This window comes from Sciurus vulgaris (genome assembly GCF_902686455.1).
Source record: "Sciurus vulgaris genome assembly, chromosome: 2".
Lineage (NCBI taxonomy): Eukaryota > Metazoa > Chordata > Mammalia > Rodentia > Sciuridae > Sciurus > Sciurus vulgaris.
This window is the reverse complement of record NC_136462.1, coordinates 91871593-91895159: the sequence shown is the minus strand read 5'-3', so window position 1 is coordinate 91895159 and position 23567 is coordinate 91871593. Positions and strand designations below refer to the sequence as shown.

Genomic DNA, 23567 nt, shown 5'->3' with positions numbered 1-23567 from the left:
TACTGCGAAAAATAAATAAACAAACAAATAAATAAATAAAGGGGTACCTCTTATTTAAATGATTTTGCAAACTGGTTTTTCTCCAAAATTCAAAACAATCATTACCATCATATGTCTCTTCTTCAAGTAATTAATTGGCAATCAATTATTTTATTTTTTGTGCAGTACTGGGGATTGAACCCAGGACCGCGTACATGCAAAACAGGGCTCATCTACTGAGCTAATCCCCAGTCCTTGACAATTCCTTTAAACCCCATAACAAACTCAAGTAGAAGGGGTACCGTGGGAGAAAAAGGCAATTTCTCAGCACTGCAAATGTAAGCAAGAGAACTTGTGGGTAACATCAGGACAACTGCCTCAAGAACTCTGTATTTGTTCTTAGGTCCGCAAATGACTATCAGGCTTTCAGCATACCTACCCTGCAGATAACCTCCCTCTCCAGCCTAGATCTCAAGGGCTCCAGCTACTCCCAGGAATTCCTACTACTCTTGGCTCACAGGGGAAAAGAGCCCAAACAAACTTTTGCATTTTAAAGGAATGCTCTAGAGTTGTAGTTAAAGCTCAGTGGTAGAGCACTTGGCTAGCACATGTGAGGCACTGGGTTCAATCCTCAGCACCACATTAAAATAAATAAATAAAATAATGGAAAAGAATGTTCTAGTTTCCACTGTTCATATTTGTGTAGGCATTTGGCACCAGCAGCAAGCATTAAGTTTCACAGATTTCAGATGTCCTTCAGATGTTTCTATGAGTCTGAAAGCTACTCTATAAAGATTCAATCAAGTGGGGCTAGGGTCGTGGCTCAGTGGTAGAGCACTTGCCTAGCATGTGTGAGGCACAGGGCTGATCCTCAGCACTGAAAGCAAAATGAAAGCATTAGGACAGAGCCCATTGTTGCTGGGAAATGGTTAAACTCCAGAGCCCATTGTTTTCCTTCCCTCCCTGGGACCCATTGTCCTCCTCTTCTCCCAGGGGGTTGTTTTTCCGTATCTTTCAAGCAAAATAAGTAAGTAAAATAAAGGTATTGTAATTGCATTCATCTACCAAAAAAAAAAATCAAGTTTACAGAGAGAAGTTAGTTGAAGCCAAAAGGATGATCTTATTCCTTTAAAACCCAGCCCATGGATATGTTTACGGAGCTAAGCAGCTGTGCTGCTGGCAGAAGGAACATACTGAAAACTTTAATGGTAATTTCCCTTCCTCCACTCAGTCCCACAGAGCCCCATCCAATTATTGCACAAAAGCCTTTTTCTTATAAACTTCTCTTCCTTCTACTTCTGTCTCCATATCGGTTGGAATGAAGTAGCAGTAGAGATGGAATGTACAAAGATTTGCAAATATTCATGAAGGAAATGCTTTAACACACCCACACTCCCCAGCTCCTAGTACATAAATGCATCAGGGAAAGGAGATACACATTGAAACTTATAGACTCTATGTGGTTCTATAACTTAACCAAACTGGTAAAGCATCTCAAAATAGGCAGCAAGATTCAAAAAGTAGGACCTGGGGGTGTAGTTCAGTGACAGAGCATGTGCCAAGCATGTGCCTAGCATGCACAAAGTCATTCCCAACACTACAAAAATAAGCAAACAAAAAAACCTAAAAAACACTTTAGAAGGCAGAGTCCTATCTTGTCTGTTATCCGACAGATCATTAAATAATTAATAGCCATTAACTGATCATTAATTTCAGATGGGTAGCACTGGAAATAGAGGAATAGAGCTGTGTGTATGTGTGAAAGCCTGGATTCTGGAGTCACACAGTCAAGATTCTGATTGCTGGTTCCACCAATCCGTTGTGTGACCTTAAGCATTTGAGCCTGTTCTTATCCCTTAAATGAAGATTACATCTACTGTTTTTAAAAAAAAAAAAAAAAAAGCCATATAATCCTAACAGTATCTACTCCTCTGTGAGCTCTCAAATTCCTCCTCACCTTAATTTCTTCTTTATGTTTCCCTCTCCTCTTGCTCCTCCAAGGTCCCTTTTCAGTTTAAATAACTCTTCCACTCACTTTATCCTTTTGAAGCCAAAATCGGAGACAGGCAGAATAGGGGATTGGGTCAAATGAAGGCCATGAAAGTCATCTGCCTCTGGAAGTTGGAGACTGCCCCTAGGAGAATAGAATGTCAAGGATCTCCGGGAGCCCATTGATTACCAAATTTACCTGCCCTTATCAAGGACTGCAAGCAAGGAGCTGCTAATTAATGCCCCCTGGGCCCTTGCCCAGTTGAATCACTTTGGCCCTCCCCTGCCCCATCCGCTTCTCACTGTTTACATCTCACCTGCAAAAACCTGGCCTAGTCACATAGGAGGAAGGAGAGATAAGGGGGGAGAGAACTGGAGAACAAAAGAGACCTTAATATAAAAAAGATGTAGGGTGCGCTCACTTCTTGGGACTTTAGAACATCAGCCATGGCCCCCTTCTCCCTCCTGGGAGAAGTCTGTATTATTACTTTTAAATAAAACCTGCTTAATATGCTTGCCTTGGTGCGCTTCTCTAGTGTTCAAACTTCAACATTAGAGGGAGCAGAACTCGTCACCGGTGAAGAGCAGTATCATTTTCACCAAAGCCTTCATTCACAGTCCAATTTCAATAGATAGAACAGACAGAAGGTGCCAAAGAAGTAAGGGTCACAGTTCTCCACACCTTACCCTACTTACTTTCTGGAGGCAGCAGATAATAGATTACTTTCCTTCATCTTGTAACAGATGGAGGCTCCCAGACAGAAATGCTGCTTCTGAGGCAGCAGTATCTAATCACAGCCTGGTCACACTGGAAAACCCTTAACAGGCAATACTCCTCTATAATACTAGAAGGGGAGAGTGCAATTTCCTTATCTCAAATGAATAAAGAATGGGTTATAGGTCTGATCTAAAGAACAGGATCTTTCCTTAGGATTCTGCTATCAGCACATTAACAGCCATGCTGGGACCTTTGTGCTGCAGTTCATGGTATATACCACTAGACTAAACAGGCATTTCCCTGCAACCTCAAGAACAATTCCGGACTGCCAAAAAGAAAAAAAGAAAAAGAAAAAGAAAAGAAAGAAAGAAATCTACAACTATTACTTTGTCTCTTGAAGCCTTCACCTTTAGAATAAATTATCTTGAATTGTCTTCAGTGTTTCTAATGTTAACACTTTGGAATTCTAAAGTCAAACTCTTTAGCAGTCATATATCAGGATTCAAAAATTTTACATGTTATTCTTCATGTCCTAATTATATAAAATTCTCTGCAATTTAATTAAAATCCTCTATTTTATCCTAATGGAAATGAAGACCAGCTGGTTCTCAAGCTCCATAAACTCATCATGTTCTGTATTTAGGGAGTGTTATTGTCTCTCTCTCTTCTCATCTCTGGACCAACATTCCTTCATTAAATAACTCTGTCAAATGCATGTGAGATACACTACACCAATAGAAGCTTTTGTCTTTATTCCTGCAGTCCAGTCCTTTAATCACTTTCTGGGGTGTATGTTGTTTCCCTCTGATGCCTCTCCAAGTTCCTGACATCCTCATGCTTAAATACAGAACTAGTGATAATATTCACCAAAGAATTTGTAACTTTCTCTTTCTCAAGGCTCTTAGAGGGTAGGCAATGGTACACTCTGTGTGTTGTTGGGTGTTCAGTGTACTTCGGAGACCAAACAAATATAAACACAACAACTGCAATCATCTTTAACGCTATAATTTTAGTTTTAGATTCAGTGGTTGTGTGGAGAAATTCTGCTCACACACATGATTTTTGTTTTTAATCTGGAAAAGTTAACAAGAGTTTTAGTCAAATAACAGACCATTTTTAACATCGAGATTCCCAGGAGAATAGGAGCAACTGATTTTCACAAAGGGCTAGGTAGCTTTGTCTTCCTGCACAAGCTTTTTGTTGACTCAGTCTGGATTTGTTTTCAGTAGTTACAGTCTCTTGGCGGGTAAAACTGAGCTAATGCTCCTCATGGAAAGTTTTACACATAGAGTCAACTGAACACAATACACTTGAGCAGAGGACTCCTGCTCCAACAGATGTTCCTCATCAGGACAAAGGGTAGTTATTTTAATTTTCCAAGTAGAACATGCTTGTCTCAGAAGGGATCATATACAGATTCAGGGAAGAGATTTTCAAATCTAGTTCAACTCTTGTTTCTCTTGTTCTATGATAAAGTTTATTACAACAGAGATCAAAGTCACAAAACTCGAGAATTCAGTACTTATTAGGTAGGCACTGTGATGGGCACTTTACATAATTATTTAATTTCTTCCTCATGATAAACCTCTTTGAGACATATATTACTGTCACTAATGATACTAGGATGCAGAGAGGTTAGGTAACTTGTTCAAAGTAACATCAGCCTAATAAGTAGCTATACCTGAATTCAAACCCAGGTATAACCTCAGAAAAGTAGATTGACTTAAAAATAGATCAAGTCAGATAAAATACAGCCAATTTTTTTAAAAAAAGCTTGGGCTACAGTCCAAATACTAATAAAGAGTAGAAACACGGGGCTGGAGTTGTGGCTCAGTGGTAGAGCACTTGCTTCGCATGTGTGAAGCACAGGGTTCGATTCTCAGCACCACATATAAATAAACGAATAAAGGTCTATCAACATCTAAAAAAAAAAGAGTAGAAACACAATTTAGACCAATGAGACCTGCCTTAAGAATGGGAAGCTGGGGCTGGGGTTGTGGTTCAGTGGCAGAGTGCTTGCCTAGCACATTTGAGGCACTGGATATGATTCTCAGCACCACAAATAAATAAATTAAATAAAGGGCTACTAACTAAAAAAATTATTAAAAAAAAAAAAAGGAAGCTGGTGATAGCAGGGTCTACCAGGGTCCAGGGGTAATGCACAAGACAGGAAGTATGATTCCATACCACTGTCCATCCACTGTAGTCCCACAGTTTATCTATCTCTCCCACCCAACCATCCACCTCTTTCTTTTCCCATGTATTCTTTTTTCCTTCCTTCACATACTTTGGCATAGTGAAGATGATGAACTTTGAAGATGATGAAGAAAAACTGCATGATGGTTCAATGTTCAAATCCAGGACTCACTTGTGTGTGTTGCACTAAAGATCAAATTGATGGTCTTGCACACGCTAGCCAAGTTGAGCTACATCCCCAGTCCTTTTTAAAAAAAATTATTTTGAAACAGGATCTTGCTAAGTTGCTTAGGCTGTTCTCAAACTTGTGATGCTCCTACATCAGCCTCCTGAGTAGCTGGGATTACAAATGTGTTCCACCACACCTTGCCCCAGGACTAACTTCTCATTGTGTCACTTTGGCTGGTCATGTGACATCTCTAAACCTAAATTTCCTCTCAATTATTAAAAAAAAAAGTGGGGGGACATAAAATCTTCTACTCTTTAAGGAAGTTGAAGGGATTAAATCAGATAATGTGTAAGGAGATGACCAGGTCACAAGTAGGCTAAATAGGATTTTTTTTTTTTTCTTTTCGTGGGGTGAGTACAGTTGAGCATCAGTGAGGCTTAGTGGAAATGACAACAATTTAGAGTTGGACAATCCTGGATCTCTACCACCTACTGTCTATGTGACTTGGGGCAAATTTTGTTGCCTTTCTGTGACTCAGTTTCCTAGTTTATAATGGAGTAAGTAATACAGATTTAACTGAAAGTAAATGATGTGATAAGCACTTAAATTACACTTGGTCATCAATGGCATTTTACAACTGCCTCACAGCAGAACTTTGGAGTATCTGATACTCCAGTGGTCCATATTTATTGACACCTAATCTATTTACTCAGGTTATGTTACAACCAAGAGCTGAAAGTGACAAAGTACTACAGAATTTTAACCTTTAACCTATCTTTTGAGGTTATAAAATAAATATACATGGGGAGGTAGAATAATATAAAGCGATGAAGAGACCATCATAAGGAAGCATGGATCCAGCCCTCCTTGGGCATTAACTGCCTATAAAACCCCCTGTAAATTATATAGCTACTTTGATAAATTGAGGGGATTGCTTAGATTAATAAGCAATGTCTGCAGATCTTTTTTTTTTTTTTTTTTTTTTTTTTTTTTTGAGGTGGGGAACCAGGGATTGAACCCAGGGGTGCTTAACCACTTAGCCACATCCCCAGCCCTTTTTTTTGAGACAGGGTCTAAGTTTCTTTTGAGACTGGCTTTGAATTTCCAATCCTCCTGCCTCAACATGCTGAGCCACTGGGGTTACAGGTGTGTGCAACCACACCCAGCTGGAGATATTTCTGATTGTCACTGTTGAGGGATTGCTATTGGCATCTAGTGGGTAGAGGCCAGGAATGCTGCTAAACATTCTACAATGCACAGGACATATTCTCACAACAAAGGATTGTCTGGTCAAAATGTCCTGAGCTTGAGAAACCCTGGCATATATGACTACTAAATTCCCTTCAATCTCTAAAAAATTAAAAGACTATGATAAGGCAGCACCAATACTGAACAGGTGACATTCTTGTCAACATCTATAATGTTGCCCAAAATTCCCACAAGGAATATCCCCTGGATATTTCCCTCAGTTATTTGGATATCTCAAATCCATACTACATTTCTAAGGGTGATGACGGTCCTTCTTTCACACCAAGAAGAAGCCCAAGAATGAAAGAGGCACTGGTTTCCGGGGGACTTTGGTCCCTCACTTTTGTAGTTGGAATCAGGGTTTCCAAATCCTTAAGAGTTCATTTAGGTGAGCAAATGATTTAAATAAGTCTGAATCAAAGTCAGAAGAAGATGTGATACATACAACAGCAGAAATGAACCTCAAATACATCATGCTAAGTGAAAGAAGCCTAACTCAAATAACTATATACTACATGAGTTCATTTACATGGTACTCTGGAAGAGACAAAACTGTAGTCAGGAAAAAAATCAATAGTTGACAGGGGCTGGGGACAGGAAAGATAAGACTACAAAGAGGCATGAAGGAATTTCTGGGATGACGGATTGTTTAACATACTGATTGTTTAACATACAGGTTACATACTCGTGTTTATTAAAATTCATAGTTGTATACTGTACACTAAAAAGGTGAATTTTACTGCATATAAATTATACTTCAATGATTCTCATCACCAAATGTGATCACAAATCCTGGAGAGAGGATGAGATAAATAACATCTAAATTCTTTCCTCCCAAGTCCTGTGACTTTATGACATTCTGCCTCTTTTACCCCTCATGGTTTTAAAGCCATAGTAATTAGGATTAACTCGGGGCTCTGATTTCTGTGTTAAAGCAATGAGGACTCTTGAGTGAATCATGAGGCTATGAGTCCTGCCACCATTCTAGCACTTCTGGCCCTACTCCAGCCTTTGACAGAAGTTCCCTTCCTTCTCTCTCCTATATCTCCAGCTGGGTGTGGTTTGGGGACCAGTGAGAGACTCAGATAATTAATAAATAAGCCAGAATAAACCTCAGGAGACACAGGTTTTATCTCTCTGCACAGGCTTCCTGTCTGGATTCCATTTGATCTTTCCATTAACTTTCAAATCGGGCAAGGGAAGAATCATTTAGGAATTCCTCTCCTCCATGGTCTTTTGGGCTTCCACTAGATACTTATACAATTAAACCATGTAAATGTAAATTAAGCCTCACACAAAATCCATAGCCAAGCTTACTGATACTAATATACATACATAAGTTTCGTTTTAACACATATATACCTGCTCCAAGATTACTGATTTATCACATTTTATATAAAATAGCTTATTATTCTTATGTATGTACATTACTGACCATAGGTATACTATGGCCAGGGAGCTCTGAAACAGCTATCGGAATGTTATTTTCTGCTAACGGACCACTATTTTTTTTTTTTTTTTTTTTTGCAGTGCTGGGGATTGAACTCAGGGCCTTGTGCTTGCAAGGCAAGCACTCTACCAACTGAGCTATATCCCCAGCCCCTAGACCACTATTTTCTTTGCCACAAATACAGTCACTATGGTGGACTGATGTAGGAATTGTATCCTCTCTTACTGAGAATCAGTTCCTTTCCTGGTTCTTCTTGGAAGATTCCAATGGAAAAGTTACAAATATCAGTAACTAGATATCTTACCCACATTGAGTGCTGGGATAAAAATCAAGGGCCACAACAGCAGTGGTGGTGGTAGTGGGGTCCCCAGCTGCAGGCCAGTGCTCCCAAGGCACAATGGCTAGGGGCAGTGCTGGGAAGTCACTAGTAAGGTGGCTTCTCTGGCTGCTGTGAGCATGGTACATGGGGTCAGCTCAGTCGTGGAAGAGACTGGTGTCAAGGGCAAGATGCAGCTTGTGGCCGATCTGCTTCTGTTGCTCAGAAAGGCTCAGCTGGTGCTCTTATGCTGGCACAAAGTCCTTTGAACACAGCCAGGACATCATCATCATGTGTACCAAGAGGCTCTCCATCCTCACCCACAACATGCAGAGCCAGCTTAACAGGGGCCACTTTGCAGAGGCCAGGGACAGTCTAGTGGAGCTGGGTGATCTGGTGGTGTCACTGACAGAGGGCTCAGCCCACACCACCTATCTGGCTGCAGTGGCCACATCTGGTGCTCAACCTGCGCAGCAAGGCCTGGTGGACCCCTACCTCATGACATGCTATCACAGGTACTACAAGCCCCTCACAGGCCAATATGACTCCACAGTTGCTGCTGGAGGTGTCGCAGGGCTTGTGTCACAGGACCGCTTTTGGCACGAGCAACTCAAGCTGGGCATCTAGTGCAATAGCACAAGTGCGACGGTGCTGGTTTGCCTATGCGAGGTGAAGGTGGCACCCAGTGAACTGGCCAGCAGCCACTGCATGCTCTTTAGCAGGTCCCTGGTGCAGGCTGTGAGTGCGCTGGTGGGCATGGCCACCAAGCTGTGCAATTCCTGGGTCACCTGGCAGCTGTGTGTGCTGAAAGGAAGGTAGTGCAGACCATCATCCTGGGTGGTGCCATGACCATGGTGTCAGCCTGCGTGCTTCTGACCCAAAAATCCTCAGGGATCTGGTGCAGCACCCAGACTGGGGCACCAAGATGTCAGACCATAGGAAGAGGCTGAGGAACTCAGCCTGTATCATGTCTGAAAGCTGCACCCTGCTATCTCAGACTTTGAGAGATCTTCACCAGTACTTGACCACCAATGAATTCCAATTTTGTGAATTAGCAACTCCACATCTCATACCCCTTCTGCCACTTGCAGGATAAAGGAAGATACATTCTCTTTTCCTCTCCATTTATACCAAAGAAATCATAGGTGACTCCTTCCCCATGTTAAATGCCCAGGAAGAATCTTCCAGAAGTCAGGGTCATGCACACAACTCACATGCATCAGAGCTCAGGTGTCAAGCAGTTCACAAGGCGTAGGGAATGGAAAATGGGTAATCTGCAGGCTGTGGTTTTACCATATCCCTGTCCCTCAACTGAATTTTATTATTAATTGGGCAGGAAGAAGGTCATGGATTAATTTCTTCTTTTTTATTTTAATTAAAAGAAAGGTTACCTCAGTTTTCACTCCTTAGACATGACGTAGTACTTTTTTTTTTATATGTTGTTTTTATTTTAGCAGTCATGTTGAATTAGGAGTACACTTGGTGTGGAAAGAGTATGATCTTGCCATGTGATTTGCAAATGGGGAGAAAGCTACTGTGACCATGTTTTATTTTTAATTTACATCATACAGTGATTTTTTTCCTCCAATGTTGTTATTACACTGCATGTACTGGTGTATTTATTTCATCTATTAAAATGCTATGTTTCTATTGACAAAACAAAAAGTTGATTCTTTGAAAAAATAAATAAAACTGATAAACTCCTAGCTATGCTAATGAAGAGAAAAAGATAACTCAAATTACTAAAATACATGATGGAAAAGGAAATATAACAATGGAGACTACTGAAATACAGAAGATAATTACAAACTACTTTAAAATTTATACTCCAATAAAATAGCAAATCTTGAAGACATCGACTAATTTATAGAGACATACAAACTATGCAAACTGAATCAGAGGACAAACACAATTTAAACAGATGGATTACAAATAATGAAACAGAAAAGCCATCAAAAGCCTACCAATCAAGAAAAGCCCAGGACTCTACTATAGAGCAACAGTAACAAAAAACGGCATGGTATTGGCACCAAAATAGACAGGTAGACCAATAGTACAGGATAGAAGACACAGAGACATACCCACAGAAGTACAGTTATCTCATACTAGACAAAGGTGCTAAAAATATACAATGGAGAAAAGACAGCCTCTTCAACAAACGGTGCTAGCAAAATTGGAAATCCATATGCAGTAAAATGAAGTTAAACCCCTATCTCTCATCCTATACAAAACTCAACTCAAAATGGATCAGGATCTAGGAATTAGGCCCAAGACCCTTCACCAAATAGAAGAAAAAGTAGGCCCGAATCTCCATCATGTTGACTTAGGACCAGACTTCCTTGACAAGGCTCCCATAGCACAAGAAATAAATGCAAGAATCAATAAATGCAATAGAGTCAAACTAAAAAGCTTTTTCTCAGCAAAGGAAACAATCAATAATGTGAAGAGAGCCTACAGAGTGGGAGAAAATCTTTTCCACATATACTTCAGACAGAGCACTCATCTCCAAAGTTTATAAAGAACTTAAAAAACTTTACACCAAAAATACAAAGAACCCAATCAATAAATGGACTAAGGAAATGGGCAGACCCTTCTCAGAAGAAGATATACAGGTGATCAACAAATATATGAAAAAAGTGCTCATCATCTCTAGTAATTAGAGAAATGCAAATTAAAACCACCCTGAGATTTCATCTAACTCCAATTAGAATGGCTATGATCAAGAACGCAAGTAATATTAAGTGTTGGCGTGGATGTGGGGAAAAAGGCATACTCATACATTGCTGGTGGAGTTGCAAATTGGAGCAGCCACTCTGGAAAGCAGTATGGAGATTCCTCAGAAAACTTGGAATGGACCCACCATTTGACCCAGCTATCCCTCTCCTCGGTTTATACCCAATGGACTTAAAATCAGCATTCTACAGTGATGCAGCCACATCAATATTCATAGCTGCCCAATTCACAATAACTGGATTATGGAACCAACCTAGACTTCTTCAATTGATGAATGGATAAAGAAAATGTGGTAGATATACAAAATGGAATATTTCTCAGCCATAAAGAAGAATAAAATTTTGGCATTTGTTGGTGAATGCATGGAGTTGGAGAATATCATGCTAAGTGAAATGGGCCAAGCCCAAAAAACCAAAGGCCAAATGTTTTCTCTGATAAGGGGATCATGATACTTAATGGGGGTGGCGGGGGTAGTAAAAGAATGGAGGAACTTTGGATGGTACAGAGGAAAATGGGGTGGGAGGATGTGGGGGAAGGAAAGATAGTAGAATGTGACAGACAGTATTACCCTATGTATATATGTGATTATGTGAATGGTGTGAATCTACATTGTGTACAACCATAGAAATGAAAATTTGTACCCCATATGTGTATAATAAATCAAAATGCAGTCTATAAAAATAAAAAAGATTTTAATTAAAAAAAAAAAAGAAAGAAAGAAAGGAAAAGCCCAGGACCAGACCGGACAGATTCTCAGCCAACTTCTACAAGACCTTCAAAGAAGAATTAATACCAATACTCCTCAAAGTATTCCATGAAATAGAAAAGGAGGGAACCCTTCCAAACTCATTCTTTGAGGCTAATATTACCCTGATGGCAAAACCAAAGACACATCAAAGAAAGAAAACTTCAGACCAATATCCATGATGAATACAGCACAAAAATTCTCAATAAAATTCTGGCAACTTGCATACAAAAACATATTAAAAAGATAGGGCACCACGATCAAGTAGGGTTCATCCCAGGGATGCAAGGTCAGTTCAACATTAATGAAAATCAATAAACATAATTAATCACATCAATGGACTTAAAAACAAGAATCATATAATCATCTCAATAGATGCAGAAAAAGTATTTGACAAAATACAGCACCCCTTCATGCTCAAAACACTAGAAAAACTAGGGATAGTAGGAACATACCTCAACACTGTAAAAGTTTTATATGCTAAACACAAAAACGACATCAGTCTAAAAGGGAAAATTGAAAGCATTCCCTCTAAAAACTGAAACAAGATAAGGATGCCCTCTTTCACCACTTCTATTCAACACCATCCTTGAAACTCCAGCCAGAGAAATCAGACAGGAGTAAGAAATTAAAGGGATACAAATAGGAAAAGAAGAACTCAAACTATCACTATTTGCCAACAACACAATTCTATATTTAGAAGATCCAAAAAATGCCACCAGAAAACTTCTAGAACTAATAAATGAATTCAGCAAAGTAGCAGGATATAAAATCAACACTCATAAATCAAACGCATTCCTATACAACAGTGATGAATCCTCTGAGAGAGAAATTGGGAAAACTACCTCATTCACAACAACCTAAAAAAAAGGTAATATACTTGGGAACCAATCTAACAAAAGAGGTGAAAGACCTCTACAATGAAAACTGCAGAACACTAAAGAAAGAAATTGAAGAAGATCTTAGCAGATGGAAAGACCTTCCATACTCCTGGATATGCAGAATTAATATTGTCAAAATGGCCACACTATCAAAAGTGTTATACAGATCCAATGCAGTTGCAATTAAAATCCTAATGACATTCTTCATAGAACTAAGGGAAAGTAATCATGAAATTCATTTGGAAAAATGAGACCCAGATCCTTAACAAGAAGAGTGAAGCAGGAGGTATCACAATACTAGAACTTAAACTATACTATAGAGCCATAGGAATAAAAACACATTATTGGCATCAAAATAGACACATAGACCAATGGTATAAGATAGAAGACACAGAGACAATTCCACAAAAATACAGCTATCTCATCCTAAACAAAGGCGCCAAAAACATTCACTGGAGAAAAGACAGCCTATTCAACACATGGTGCTGGGAAGATTGGAAATCCACATGTAACAGAATGAAATTAAACCCCTATCTCTCTCCCTGCATGAAACTCAACTCAAAGTGGATCAAAGACTTAGGCACTAGAACAGAGACCCTGCACCTAAAAGAAGAAAAAGTAGGCCCAAATCTTCACCATGTGGGCTTAGGATATGACTTCCTTAACAAGACTCCTAAAGCACAAGAAGAAAAATCAAGAATAAATGGGATGGATTCAAACTAAAAAGTTTCTTCTCAGCAAAGGGAATAATCAATAATGTGAAGAGAGAGCCTACAGAATAGGAGAAAATCCTTACCACATGCAGCTCAGAGCATTAATCTTCAGGATATATAAGAACTCAAAAAACGTAACAGCAAAAAAAAAAAAAAAAAAAAAAAAACAAATAATCCAATTAATAAATGGGCAAAGGAACTGAAAGGCACTTCACAGAAGAAGAAACATGAATGGTCAGAAAACATATGAAAAAATGTTCAACATCTCTAGCAATTAGAGAAATGCAAATCAAAACTACCATTTCATCTCACTTCAATCAGTGAGATGGCATTATCAATAATACAAGCAACAGTAAATGTTGGCAAGGATGCGCGGGAAAAGGTAAGCTTATACGTTGCTGATGGGACTGCAAATTAGTGCAACCACTATGGAAAGCAGTATGGAGATTCCCCAGAAAACTTGGAATGGAACCACCATTTGACCCAGCTATCCCACTCCTCAGTTTATACCAAAAAGACTTAAAATGAGCATACTACAACCACATCAATGCTGATAGCAGCTCAGTTCACAATAGCTAAACTATGGAACCAACCTTTATCCAATGAATGGATAAAGAAAATGTGGTTCATACAAAATGGAGTATTACTTAGCCTTAAAGTAGAATGAAATTATGGATTTGCTGGTAAATGGATGGAGAATATCATGCTAAGCAAAATAAGCCAATCCCCAAAAACCAAAGGCCAAATGTTTTCTCTACTGTGCAGATGCTAATTCACAATAGGGGGCAGGGTTAGGGAAGAATAGAGTAACTGTAGACTAGGTAGAGGGGAGTGAAGAGAGGGGAAGGGTATGGGGGCAGGAAGGATGGTAGAAGGAATCTGACATTATTACCCTACGTGCATATATGATTACACAACTGTTGTGATTCTACATCATGTACAACCAGAAGAATGAGAAATTATATTCCATATATGTACGATGTGTCAAAGTGCATTCTACTGTCACGTATAACTAAATAATTTACAAAAAAAATTTTTAAATGTTATAATTTTCAAAATAAATAAATAAATAAAAATCAAGGGCCACAAGACAAGCATGAACCTGCCAGTGTCCTCACAGTCTAAAGGACAGAGAAAACCTGGTAGGGATTAAGTAATGTTCACTTTTCTCCTGAGTATTTACAGCAAACACATTGATACACAGGTAAGATACTCATATTATAACAAGGGGCTCAAAGAGATAACAAAACCAATAGTGCACATAGGGTCTTGTTTCCATGTGCTCCCCACAGAAGGGAAGAATGGAACAATTACACTTCCATGATTTAGAACTATCCAGTCACTTTTAGCAGTCTGCATTAGCTGAAAATCAGTACTATCTCCCCTGAGTAACTCAAATTTGATAATATTGCTCCCTTGGCATGAGTATAAAAAGTTTCACAAAAGATAAACACTTAGTAGAAAACAGACTCTGACTTTTTATTCAAAGGCAATGGTTGTCCCCTCAAATTATTACCAATGGTACTTCATAAGGATATATTCCTATAGTGTTCTTTTCTTTCATATGTATTATACCAAACCATGAAAGGCCAAATAAATGCTGTTGTTTTTAATTTTAGGGATAGACTTTCACACAGAACCTTATGGTTGTTGTCTGTGGTCACAGAATTGAAAGAGGCAAGGCTTGGTGATCATAATGGGGACTGAAGAGAGGCCTTCAATGGTGCTCAAAGCAATAGCATGTTGTATCTTCCCAGAAACAAAAATGTCCCATAGACCGGCTGCTCAAAGCAATAGCATGCTGTATCTTCCCAGAAACAAAAATATCCTATAGACCTGCTGCCAGACTTCCAGCTGTCTTAGAAAATTGAGAGATCCAAGGACTATGAGGCATAGGAAGAGTGGGTAACAGCTCAGCTGGTAAAGATTTGGCTGGTCCTCTCAATTCTCAGATAATAGATCAATAGGATTTGCCTCTTACATACCTTGCAGGCTCAAAAACTAGCAGTCCACCATTTCACACTCTGCCTAGGAGCACAAGTATAATCCTAAGGCTCAAAGAAGACACTAGCCCCTTGGATTCTCGGGCCCTTCTGTTGCACAAACAAGTCAAGGCCATGTTTAACGTGAGCACCATTTACTTATCATAGGATAGAAACACCCCCTGAGCTAATTAATACCCACCTAAATCATGCTGAGGCCTAAGCCTAAAAATATACCAGCCAGTTTTCATGCCCTGATCAAGTATTCTTTTCTTACTTCCTTTGTTCCTTCTAGACCTGATGCCTCTTACTATCATTCTCAGCCCAAAACACCATTAGTTTCTGACCAAATTATCTTCCATGCTAATTTACTATCATCCAGTTATGAAGAACTGAGGAGACATACAATGAGATTTCTGCATTTGAAATAAGTTTCTTTTGTTAACACTACCATAGAAATTATTACTTGAAAACATTAAGGTTTTTCTGTGTATTTGCTTTAATTGGTGCTGAGGATCAAAGCGAGAGCATCTATGCTAGGCAAGCACTCTATCACTGCGCCGCAACTCAAGCCCATCAATGGCTTTTTGATGTACTAGAGTTTTTTCTTTTTGAAAATCCATCAGTATGTATTAAAATTTAAAGTGCCATTTCAGTATTTACAATTGGTGCAATTATGCCATTAGGACCATGACAAATATCTTTATAATAAACATTTTAAAAGAGAGGGACTAAAGAAAGGAAAGTGACAAATGACATTACCACATCCTGAGATGCATACTGAGGGTCTTCTGGGTTGACTGACCAGTAGCAATAATCAAAGTTGAATGCCACAACCTTCTCCCGGGAGTCTCCAAAGCTGTCTGGTCGATCATCCACCTAAAATCAAACATAGAATCCATTGTCTTCTCTACTATAATATCAGACACAGGCCAGTGGCACTTGATTACTCCACACTATAACTAGAGAGACCTGGACTAGTCATGGAATGTTTATGAAAGCTATTGTCAATGGAAGAAAGTAACTTTTATCTCCATCTCAATGGGCATAAATAAAGCCCCAGAGAACTAAATATACATATCAAACCATCATGTATTGTCTTCATATGCAACAACCATAGGAGACATAGGACAGCTTAAGAGAAAAAGTCTCTCCCTCTCCAGGCAGCTTCACCACTATCGTTTCCTCTCTATATATTTCTGCAGAGGATACTAGGAGTACATGAGTAGTTCAGCTTCTACACCTGGCAGATTCCATCAACCTGGAGCTTTCCCTGAGGTTCCTGGGGTACCCACCCCTAGGAAATTAGAAACCATGTTGGAAAGAAGAGCTAGGAACAATCCAACAGCCCAAGGCAAAGTCAGAGTTGGAACTGCACTGAACACTGAATACTGGGGAGAATGTATTGTTCACAGAAATACCTTGTGTTAATATTTAAAATTCAAACTCTGAACAGGGAAAGAACCCTGGCATTAACCATCAAAAACTACAGAAGCAGCACTGAGCGCACTGGTGTACACTTGTAATCCCAGAAACCTGGGAGGCTGAGGTAAAGAACTGCAAGTTTGAGGCCAGCCTGGACAACTTAGTGAGACCCCGTCTCAAAATAGAAAATAAAAAGTGCTGGCGATCATCAGTACTTAAAAAACAAACAAACGAAACAAAACACTGCAGAAGAATGAGGTTATCAGAATGAGTAAGAGATTGTTAGTGTATAACTGACCTTAGGGAAATAAGCAGCCAGAGGAGGTGTTCAGAGGGCAGATTAAAGTTTGAGTTTGGCTGAGATTTATTCTTAAGAACCAAAAATATGAGATCTTAGAACAAAACAGCTGAAGTGATTAGGCAACAGAGGTATAAATAAGAGACAGCAAAGAATAAAATAAAAGGTCCTTTGTTTCCAGGGAGCTCCGTTGAAAGTTTGACAGTCCCATTCTCTTTTAGCAGGGAGCTACTGACAAGGGAAACAGATCACATCACAGGAATAACAGAAGTGGGCATGGTTCTAAGGCCTGGGATCCAGATAACCCTCATACTTGCCACTCAACTTCCTCAGCTCTTAGGAATGCTGGCTTCCACTTGCAAGCTGACTACAGCAGTAGTCACATGGTCAACTTCCCCAATCTCCACTCCTCAAAGTTCACAAAGGAAGAACCCTTCCATTTTTTGCTCCTCTGATAAACACTGGAAGGGATGGAGGAAATTAGTTCTAGGAGTGGCTAAGCGGGGAGGAAGGGAATTTCCCATGTCTGTCCAATTGTGACTCAAAGTTCAGTCAGATCTGTGAAAGAAAACCTGTAACAAGACTCAGGGTAGTAACTGACTCCCTTCTGGGATCTGAAGGCTGTTACTTGGACCTCAGTATGGCAAAAGTAAATCCTGCATTATCAGGTGCATTCTAAAATCCCTAATAATATCTCTCCAATACAATGATAACAGTTGAGAGGCTTGAGACAAAGTCTCACTAATGGTCAGATGAGCAAAAGAGACATACAGATTGCCCCGGCATGATTTAAGCTAATCATGGTCTCCATAACATCCTCAGTGTTTATTTGCAAAGCAGTTACCAGTTTCCAAAATGGCTGCACCGAATATATATGTGTGTATATGTATATGCATGTGTATAATGCATGTGTTATAATGTATATATAACATACACATTATATGTATATATGTATATACATATACATATGTATATAATGTGTATGTTATATAAATATAATAAGTATAAATAAATATATATATATATATATATATATATATATATATATATATATATATATTTCCCCCCACCCTGCCAGTACTGGGGATTGAATACAGAACCTTACACATGCCAGGCAAGTGCTTCACCAATGATCTACATCCCTAGTCCTTTTTATTTATTTTTCAAATTTTGAGACTGGGTCTTCCTAAGTTGCCCAGGCTGGCCTCAAACTTGTGATTCTCCTGCTTTAGCCTCCTGAGTAGCTAGGTTTACAAGCATGCACCACCATGCCCACCTCTATTTGCTATGTGATAGAACCTAGGCTGTAGTAGCCCACATTCCCTGCCCTTTTCATCTTATTTTAAAATTTGCTTTATGATTGGTCCAGGTTCTTCCTACAATTCTCCTTATCTGCTCCTCCCTTCCTCACTCTAAATACATCCATATATACATTTTCACCCCAGAATCCTCTGTAACAATTTTAAGTCCTCAGTGGAAAGTAAATGGAAAACAATTTCAGGCTTACCTTTAAATTCTTGATCTTTGCCACTTTGTCATTAACTTCAACAATAATTCTTCCCCCTTCTTTGGTCTCCCTAGAAACAAGACCCCAAACCATATGAGAATAAACATTACTTTTGCTTTAAAAAAAAATCACAAAGAGAGAAGCTCAGATCAGCATTAGGGGAACAAAACTTTTCCCTATAAGTCAAATGCCTTTCTCCATAAAAAAGCTCTAAGCATCCTATCAAGGACTCCCGTAGATGGTATGCTTCCCTAGATCATTACAGTTTAACTCCAGGACAGTTAATAGTCACCATTTATTGCACATGCCTGAATGTGCAAGGTATTATATTAGGTGCATGACATACTGTACTTCATCCTACCTATCCTCTACTCTTCTGATAAAACTTAATGTATTTTCACTTTCACAGATGAAACACTAAAGCTTAGAGAAATTACATTACTTGTGGAAGGTCACACAACTAGCACGGGCAGAACCAGGATTTAAATCCAGACTTGTCTGACCACAAAACCTGAGCTTTTAACTATAGCTCAGAAATCAGGCTTGGAAACCTTAGAAAGTATTCTTGGCCCCACATATAACATCTTTCATCTTCTCTGGGATTTTGAGTATAGGTATGAAAAAGGTGTGGAAGTCCTCTCTGTTGAGACACTGAGAACATAGTTCCCAAATCCTTTCCTTAGATCTTCTTACAGCAGAATGAGAGTCAAAATCCTTAAGAATTTTCCTATGTTGCACTTATGTGGTAACACTGCTAACACTAACTCTTGTTCATTCCTTAAGGTTAAAGGTTTTGAATAAGTCCATAAGCTGCCTACATCAAAATTATGGGGGATTAGGAGAAGTCCTAGTTAAATCAAATTTGTGGTTGGGGGGCAGGAATAACAAATTTACAGTATAACAAGATCGCCAGGTGCTTTTATGTATACTATAATCTGGTAATCACTGCTCTAGAGAGGAACAGAACCAAAGTGTTACCACTTGATATTTATTCCTTTGAAAAACTTAAAAAAGAAAACACAGCTAAGTGCAGGGACCAGATGAATAAAAACAGTCACTAAAACTCATAGAGCTTCACTTTATTAGCACTTAAAATGAGCCACGCTCTAAGTATTTTCAATGTATTCTTTAATTTAATTTTCATTTAAAAAATGAAGTGGCTCTCCCTATTTCATAGATTTTAAAAAGAAAAAAAAAGAAAAGTTATATAGTGTATGAGAAGTAATTTTTCACAGGTCAGGGTGAATTGTTGCAGAGTCTACAGAACTGACAGAACCATTCAATGCTGAATGGTTTTAGATTGAAAAGGGGTAGGATCTCATAATGAGAAAGAGAATTTCTGATTATGGGAAACAACCGTGTGGTAGAGGGAATGACATCGAAATCACTTCCTACATTATTTTATTCAGGGCTGGTTCTAGTCCTAATGAGTAGAGGAGCATTTTAGAAAGAAGTACAACTTTCCTGTAATCTCAGGAAGCAGCAAAGTGGTTTAGTAAATCTATCTTGGTTTTATCTGCTTTTAAACCTTAAACACCACCATTTTCTCATCTGGAAAAACAAAAAATATAAACTTGGGTCAGATGATCTCCAAAATTTCTTCCCAAGAAAAACATAAGATACAATGACTTTGTTAACTGAATCTGTGCCAATGACTTATTTGAAGGTTGGAACAAACTACACAATCAGCATACACCCCACATGCAGAACAGTCTTGACGAAAACAGTGGAAGTTAATACCTTGGAGCAAATCTCTGCAGGACTCTGTGGGAAGAGGGGAGTCATCTAGGTTCTTATTTGGGGTTGCACTGGATTTTTCTGTATTTGTGTCTGAATCTGTGGTCCTGAAACTCCAGCCTGCTACAATCTGCTCACAACTGAAGGTCAGCAGTCTTGGCATTCTACCACTTACTCTCAAGGGACTTCACTTGAACTAAAAGTAAATAAAAGTTCTTGTGCTCTTCTTTCTACTTTTGTTGGATGAAGATATGTTATTCTCTATCATGCTATAAATAACAAATCCAATTTCAACACCACTTTCTTAATCTAATCCATGGTATTTTAAATTCGTAATTCCTAAAGAACTAAGAAATTACTGCTAGGAGTGGTCAGTGTTGTTATCCTGAGAATCCTAAAAGAACCGTTTTGGAAAAAGAGGAGTTGCCACAGGCGATCTCCAGCATAGCAGCTATACCTATGAATCCCTAGTCATAAGTCACCACATCTAGTTATGCAAAAGGCAGATGTCATAAGCCATTTACCAATCAAAACACAGCAGTTTAGGTACCTGCTGCTTTTCTTTCTGTATAGTACCTCTTTTGCCTTCTTCCTATTCTCTTTTCTCTCTTTCCTGCATCTCATTACTCTCCTAATTATTCTGTCAATTAGAAGACTTTTCTTCAAAGTCAATCACCTCTATATGAGGACCAACGTAATTAACCAATTATACCAAATTTTGTTATGGGAGACAGTCTTTCTTTTTGTTTTGTTTTGCAGTGCTAGAGATTGAATCTGGTTCCTTGTACATGATAGTCAACCATTCTATCATTAAGCTATATTCCCAGCCTGAGACAATGCCTTTCTTTACTTTTCTGTACAATTATCAAGTTATCTTATGTCCTCGAAAATTTTAAACTTCTCAGATAATTCCAATATGTGCTTTCCAACCACACTCTGCTAGTTTTACTGCCTATCACTCACCTCCCTCCCTGCAAACCCTCTCTCAACCAAAACTAATCTGTTTCCTAATAGCCTAAATCCTTTTCATTTGGTGTTCTTACTCCAGCAGAGGGCCCTCTGCACTTTTTCCACCTGTCAGCAAACTAAAAGATCTTTAAAAAAACAATTTGAACACCAACTCTTCTGCAAAGTCTTACCTGACTCCCCAAAGGTCTGAGTGAAAAATTAGTGGAAAAGAGAAGGAAATATGTGGCTGGACACAGGATGCCTCAAGGGCTTTAAAGTTGCAAGATCAGATTCACTCCTGAGGAGCTGAGGATGTGGAAGGAAAGGGTTAGAGTAACTTCCTTTACTTCAGTTTTCTTTGATCAGGTCAATTGTTGAGCGCAAACTGAAACCACAATCTCTCTGGCCCTCTATTTTCCTCTCAAGCCCTTACAATCTGCTTTTCTCCACATCCTCGCAGCAGAAAACCATGCGCACCCTTTTGTCTCAGTCCTTAAGGGTTATTCCAGGGACACCAAGAAGAGAGACTGCCCACTCCTCTCCAAATCCTTCACAATCTATCGAATGAGAAAGGCCCAATCCTGAGCCTCGAGACTTAAGCCATGGTCCCTCGAAACCCCTGGCTGGCAGGACGCCAGCAATGCGCACACAACACGGGGCTTCCCTGAAGTCGCCTGGGAACTGCTCTCCTGCAGATCACGACGCGAAAGTTCGACTCGAGGCCCTGTCCCGCCAAGCCTTTACGGCTTCCGGACCCTGAGTCCCTGGGTCACTCTGTGTCTTATTTCTCCGCGCCAGAATCTCCTTGAGAGGGAATGGGGCCCTCGCGCTCCTCTGAGTTCTGATGCCTCAGGCGCCCCCTCCTGCACAAACTCACCGCTTGCTGAGGGGCCTGACCCTCACGGCCACCCGCACATTCGCCATCCCTCGGTCACGACACAAACCCCGGAGGTCCTTCCAGTCTATGCACCCCTAGTCTAGCCAGGGCCAGGGCCAAGCCCAGCCCCAGCCGACCCCACCCGCCCCACGCGCCTCCCGCAACGCCCCCGCCCAAATCCGCGCCACTGCCCAAGAGGGGCGGTGCCGGCTGAGCCTCATCCAATCCTGAGCCAGGCAGGCGGGAGGACAGTCGACCGCCCCTCCCCGTTCCACCCCGCGAGCCGCCGCAACTAGCAGGCGGTGCCGGCAGAGTTCAGACTGGACCCCACTGCGCGCTAGCCTTTGTTCTTGTACTTGGTGTCCATACTATATCATAAAGTAAATCTGTTAAATTTTAATTAATGTTCAAACGTTTATAACCTAAGTATTTTTGTTCACTGTGTTGGTATGAGCTGTCCGTGCTGTGGCAAAAAAGAAATGGGCAGAAACCGCTTTCCAGCAAGGAGTATTTGGTATATGAAGAGAATTTTAAGTGTTGAGCTTCCCTCCATTGTCCCGGAACCTCACGGCCACCTTGGCAGCGTTTGTAGTAGCAGAGGAAGTACTGTCTTATCAGAATTAGTTAATTTGCAGAGGTACAAAGTGTCAAGCGCTGATCTAAGGCGCAGATACAGTGACGAACAAAACAAAGTCCCTGCCTTATTGGAAATTAGAATCTGCAAGGAAGGAGAAGGAGACAAATACCTAAATATATAACATACCAATGGTGCTAGGTACAGTGAAAAAAACAGGATGGGGAACCAGGCGCGGTGACCCACGCCTGTAATCCGAGCCACTCTGGGGGCTGACGCAAGAACATCACAAGTTCAAGGCTAGCCTCGCTCATCAACTTAGAAAGACCTTGTCTCAAAATTAAAAAAAAAAAAAAAAAAAAAAGGGAAAAGGGCTGGGCATGTAGCTCAGTGGTACAGCGCCCCCACCGGATTCGATCTCTAGTACGCAAAAACAAATAAGAAAACTAATAGTCTTTGTGTATATGAAGGGCGAAAAGTGCTATTATGCATAGGATCTTCCGGAAAGTCTTCACTAATAAGGGGACATTTGAGTAGATTTGAAGAATACAAGAGAGGGAGTCATGCAGATACTCAATTATTTAACAAATACATCCTAAGTAAGCTCCTAGGCATTGTTCTAATCACTAGGGACAAAACAGTGAAGAAAATAGGCAAAACCTCTCAGCTCATGGAGCTGAGACAGAGAGACTAATGATAAGTAAACCAATTTAAGTAAAATGTATATCAGATTAGCTAAGAATAAAAATAAATCAGGATAGGGAGTAGGAATGGGCTATGAAACTTCAGATAATATGACCAGGGAAGACTTCAATAACAGTGACAGTTAAGAAAAATATGAAGGATATAAAAGAGTTGGGCTACTATCCAGAAGAAAGGCAGACACAGGGACAGGCCTGAGCTTAGAGACAGACTGAAATGTTAAGACCATAGAAGAAAGCCAGGGCAGGTAGAATGGAGTGAGAGGTGGAGAATCATGGAAGTAGCATGAGGGCATGGTAGTCTTTGGATTTATTCTCAAAGAGCTGGGAAACCATTAGAAATGTTGGAGGAAACAAGCAAAATGATTTGGTTTATGTTTT

At 39.8% G+C, this 23567-nt stretch overlaps 1 protein-coding gene and 1 pseudogene across 5 annotated transcripts in view; one reads left to right on the top strand and one right to left on the bottom strand.

Annotated features, from left to right (window-relative positions):
- STARD9 (StAR related lipid transfer domain containing 9) overlaps positions 1–22064 on the bottom strand; it is a 139214-nt gene extending 117150 nt beyond the window's left edge. For 3 of the 4 annotated variants that reach the window (XM_079127718.1, XM_079127719.1, XM_079127722.1), the window contains exons 1-3: positions 21912–22064; positions 18350–18419; positions 15882–15998 (exon numbers count right to left, since the gene is read on the bottom strand). In XM_079127718.1, coding sequence (XP_078983844.1) covers positions 15882–15998; positions 18350–18419; positions 21912–21958 — 234 coding nt within the window. In that variant the 5' untranslated portion in view covers positions 21959–22064. Of the gene's footprint in view, positions 1–15881; positions 15999–18349; positions 18420–21911 lie in introns of those variants that run through there. The other variant, XM_079127720.1, reaches the window with a different exon arrangement.
- On the top strand, positions 7909–13257 carry LOC306654346 (talin rod domain-containing protein 1-like; annotated as a pseudogene). The gene has a single exon. The product of its transcript is annotated as a talin rod domain-containing protein 1-like (transcript).
- Positions 22065–23567: the final 1503 nt, after the last annotated feature.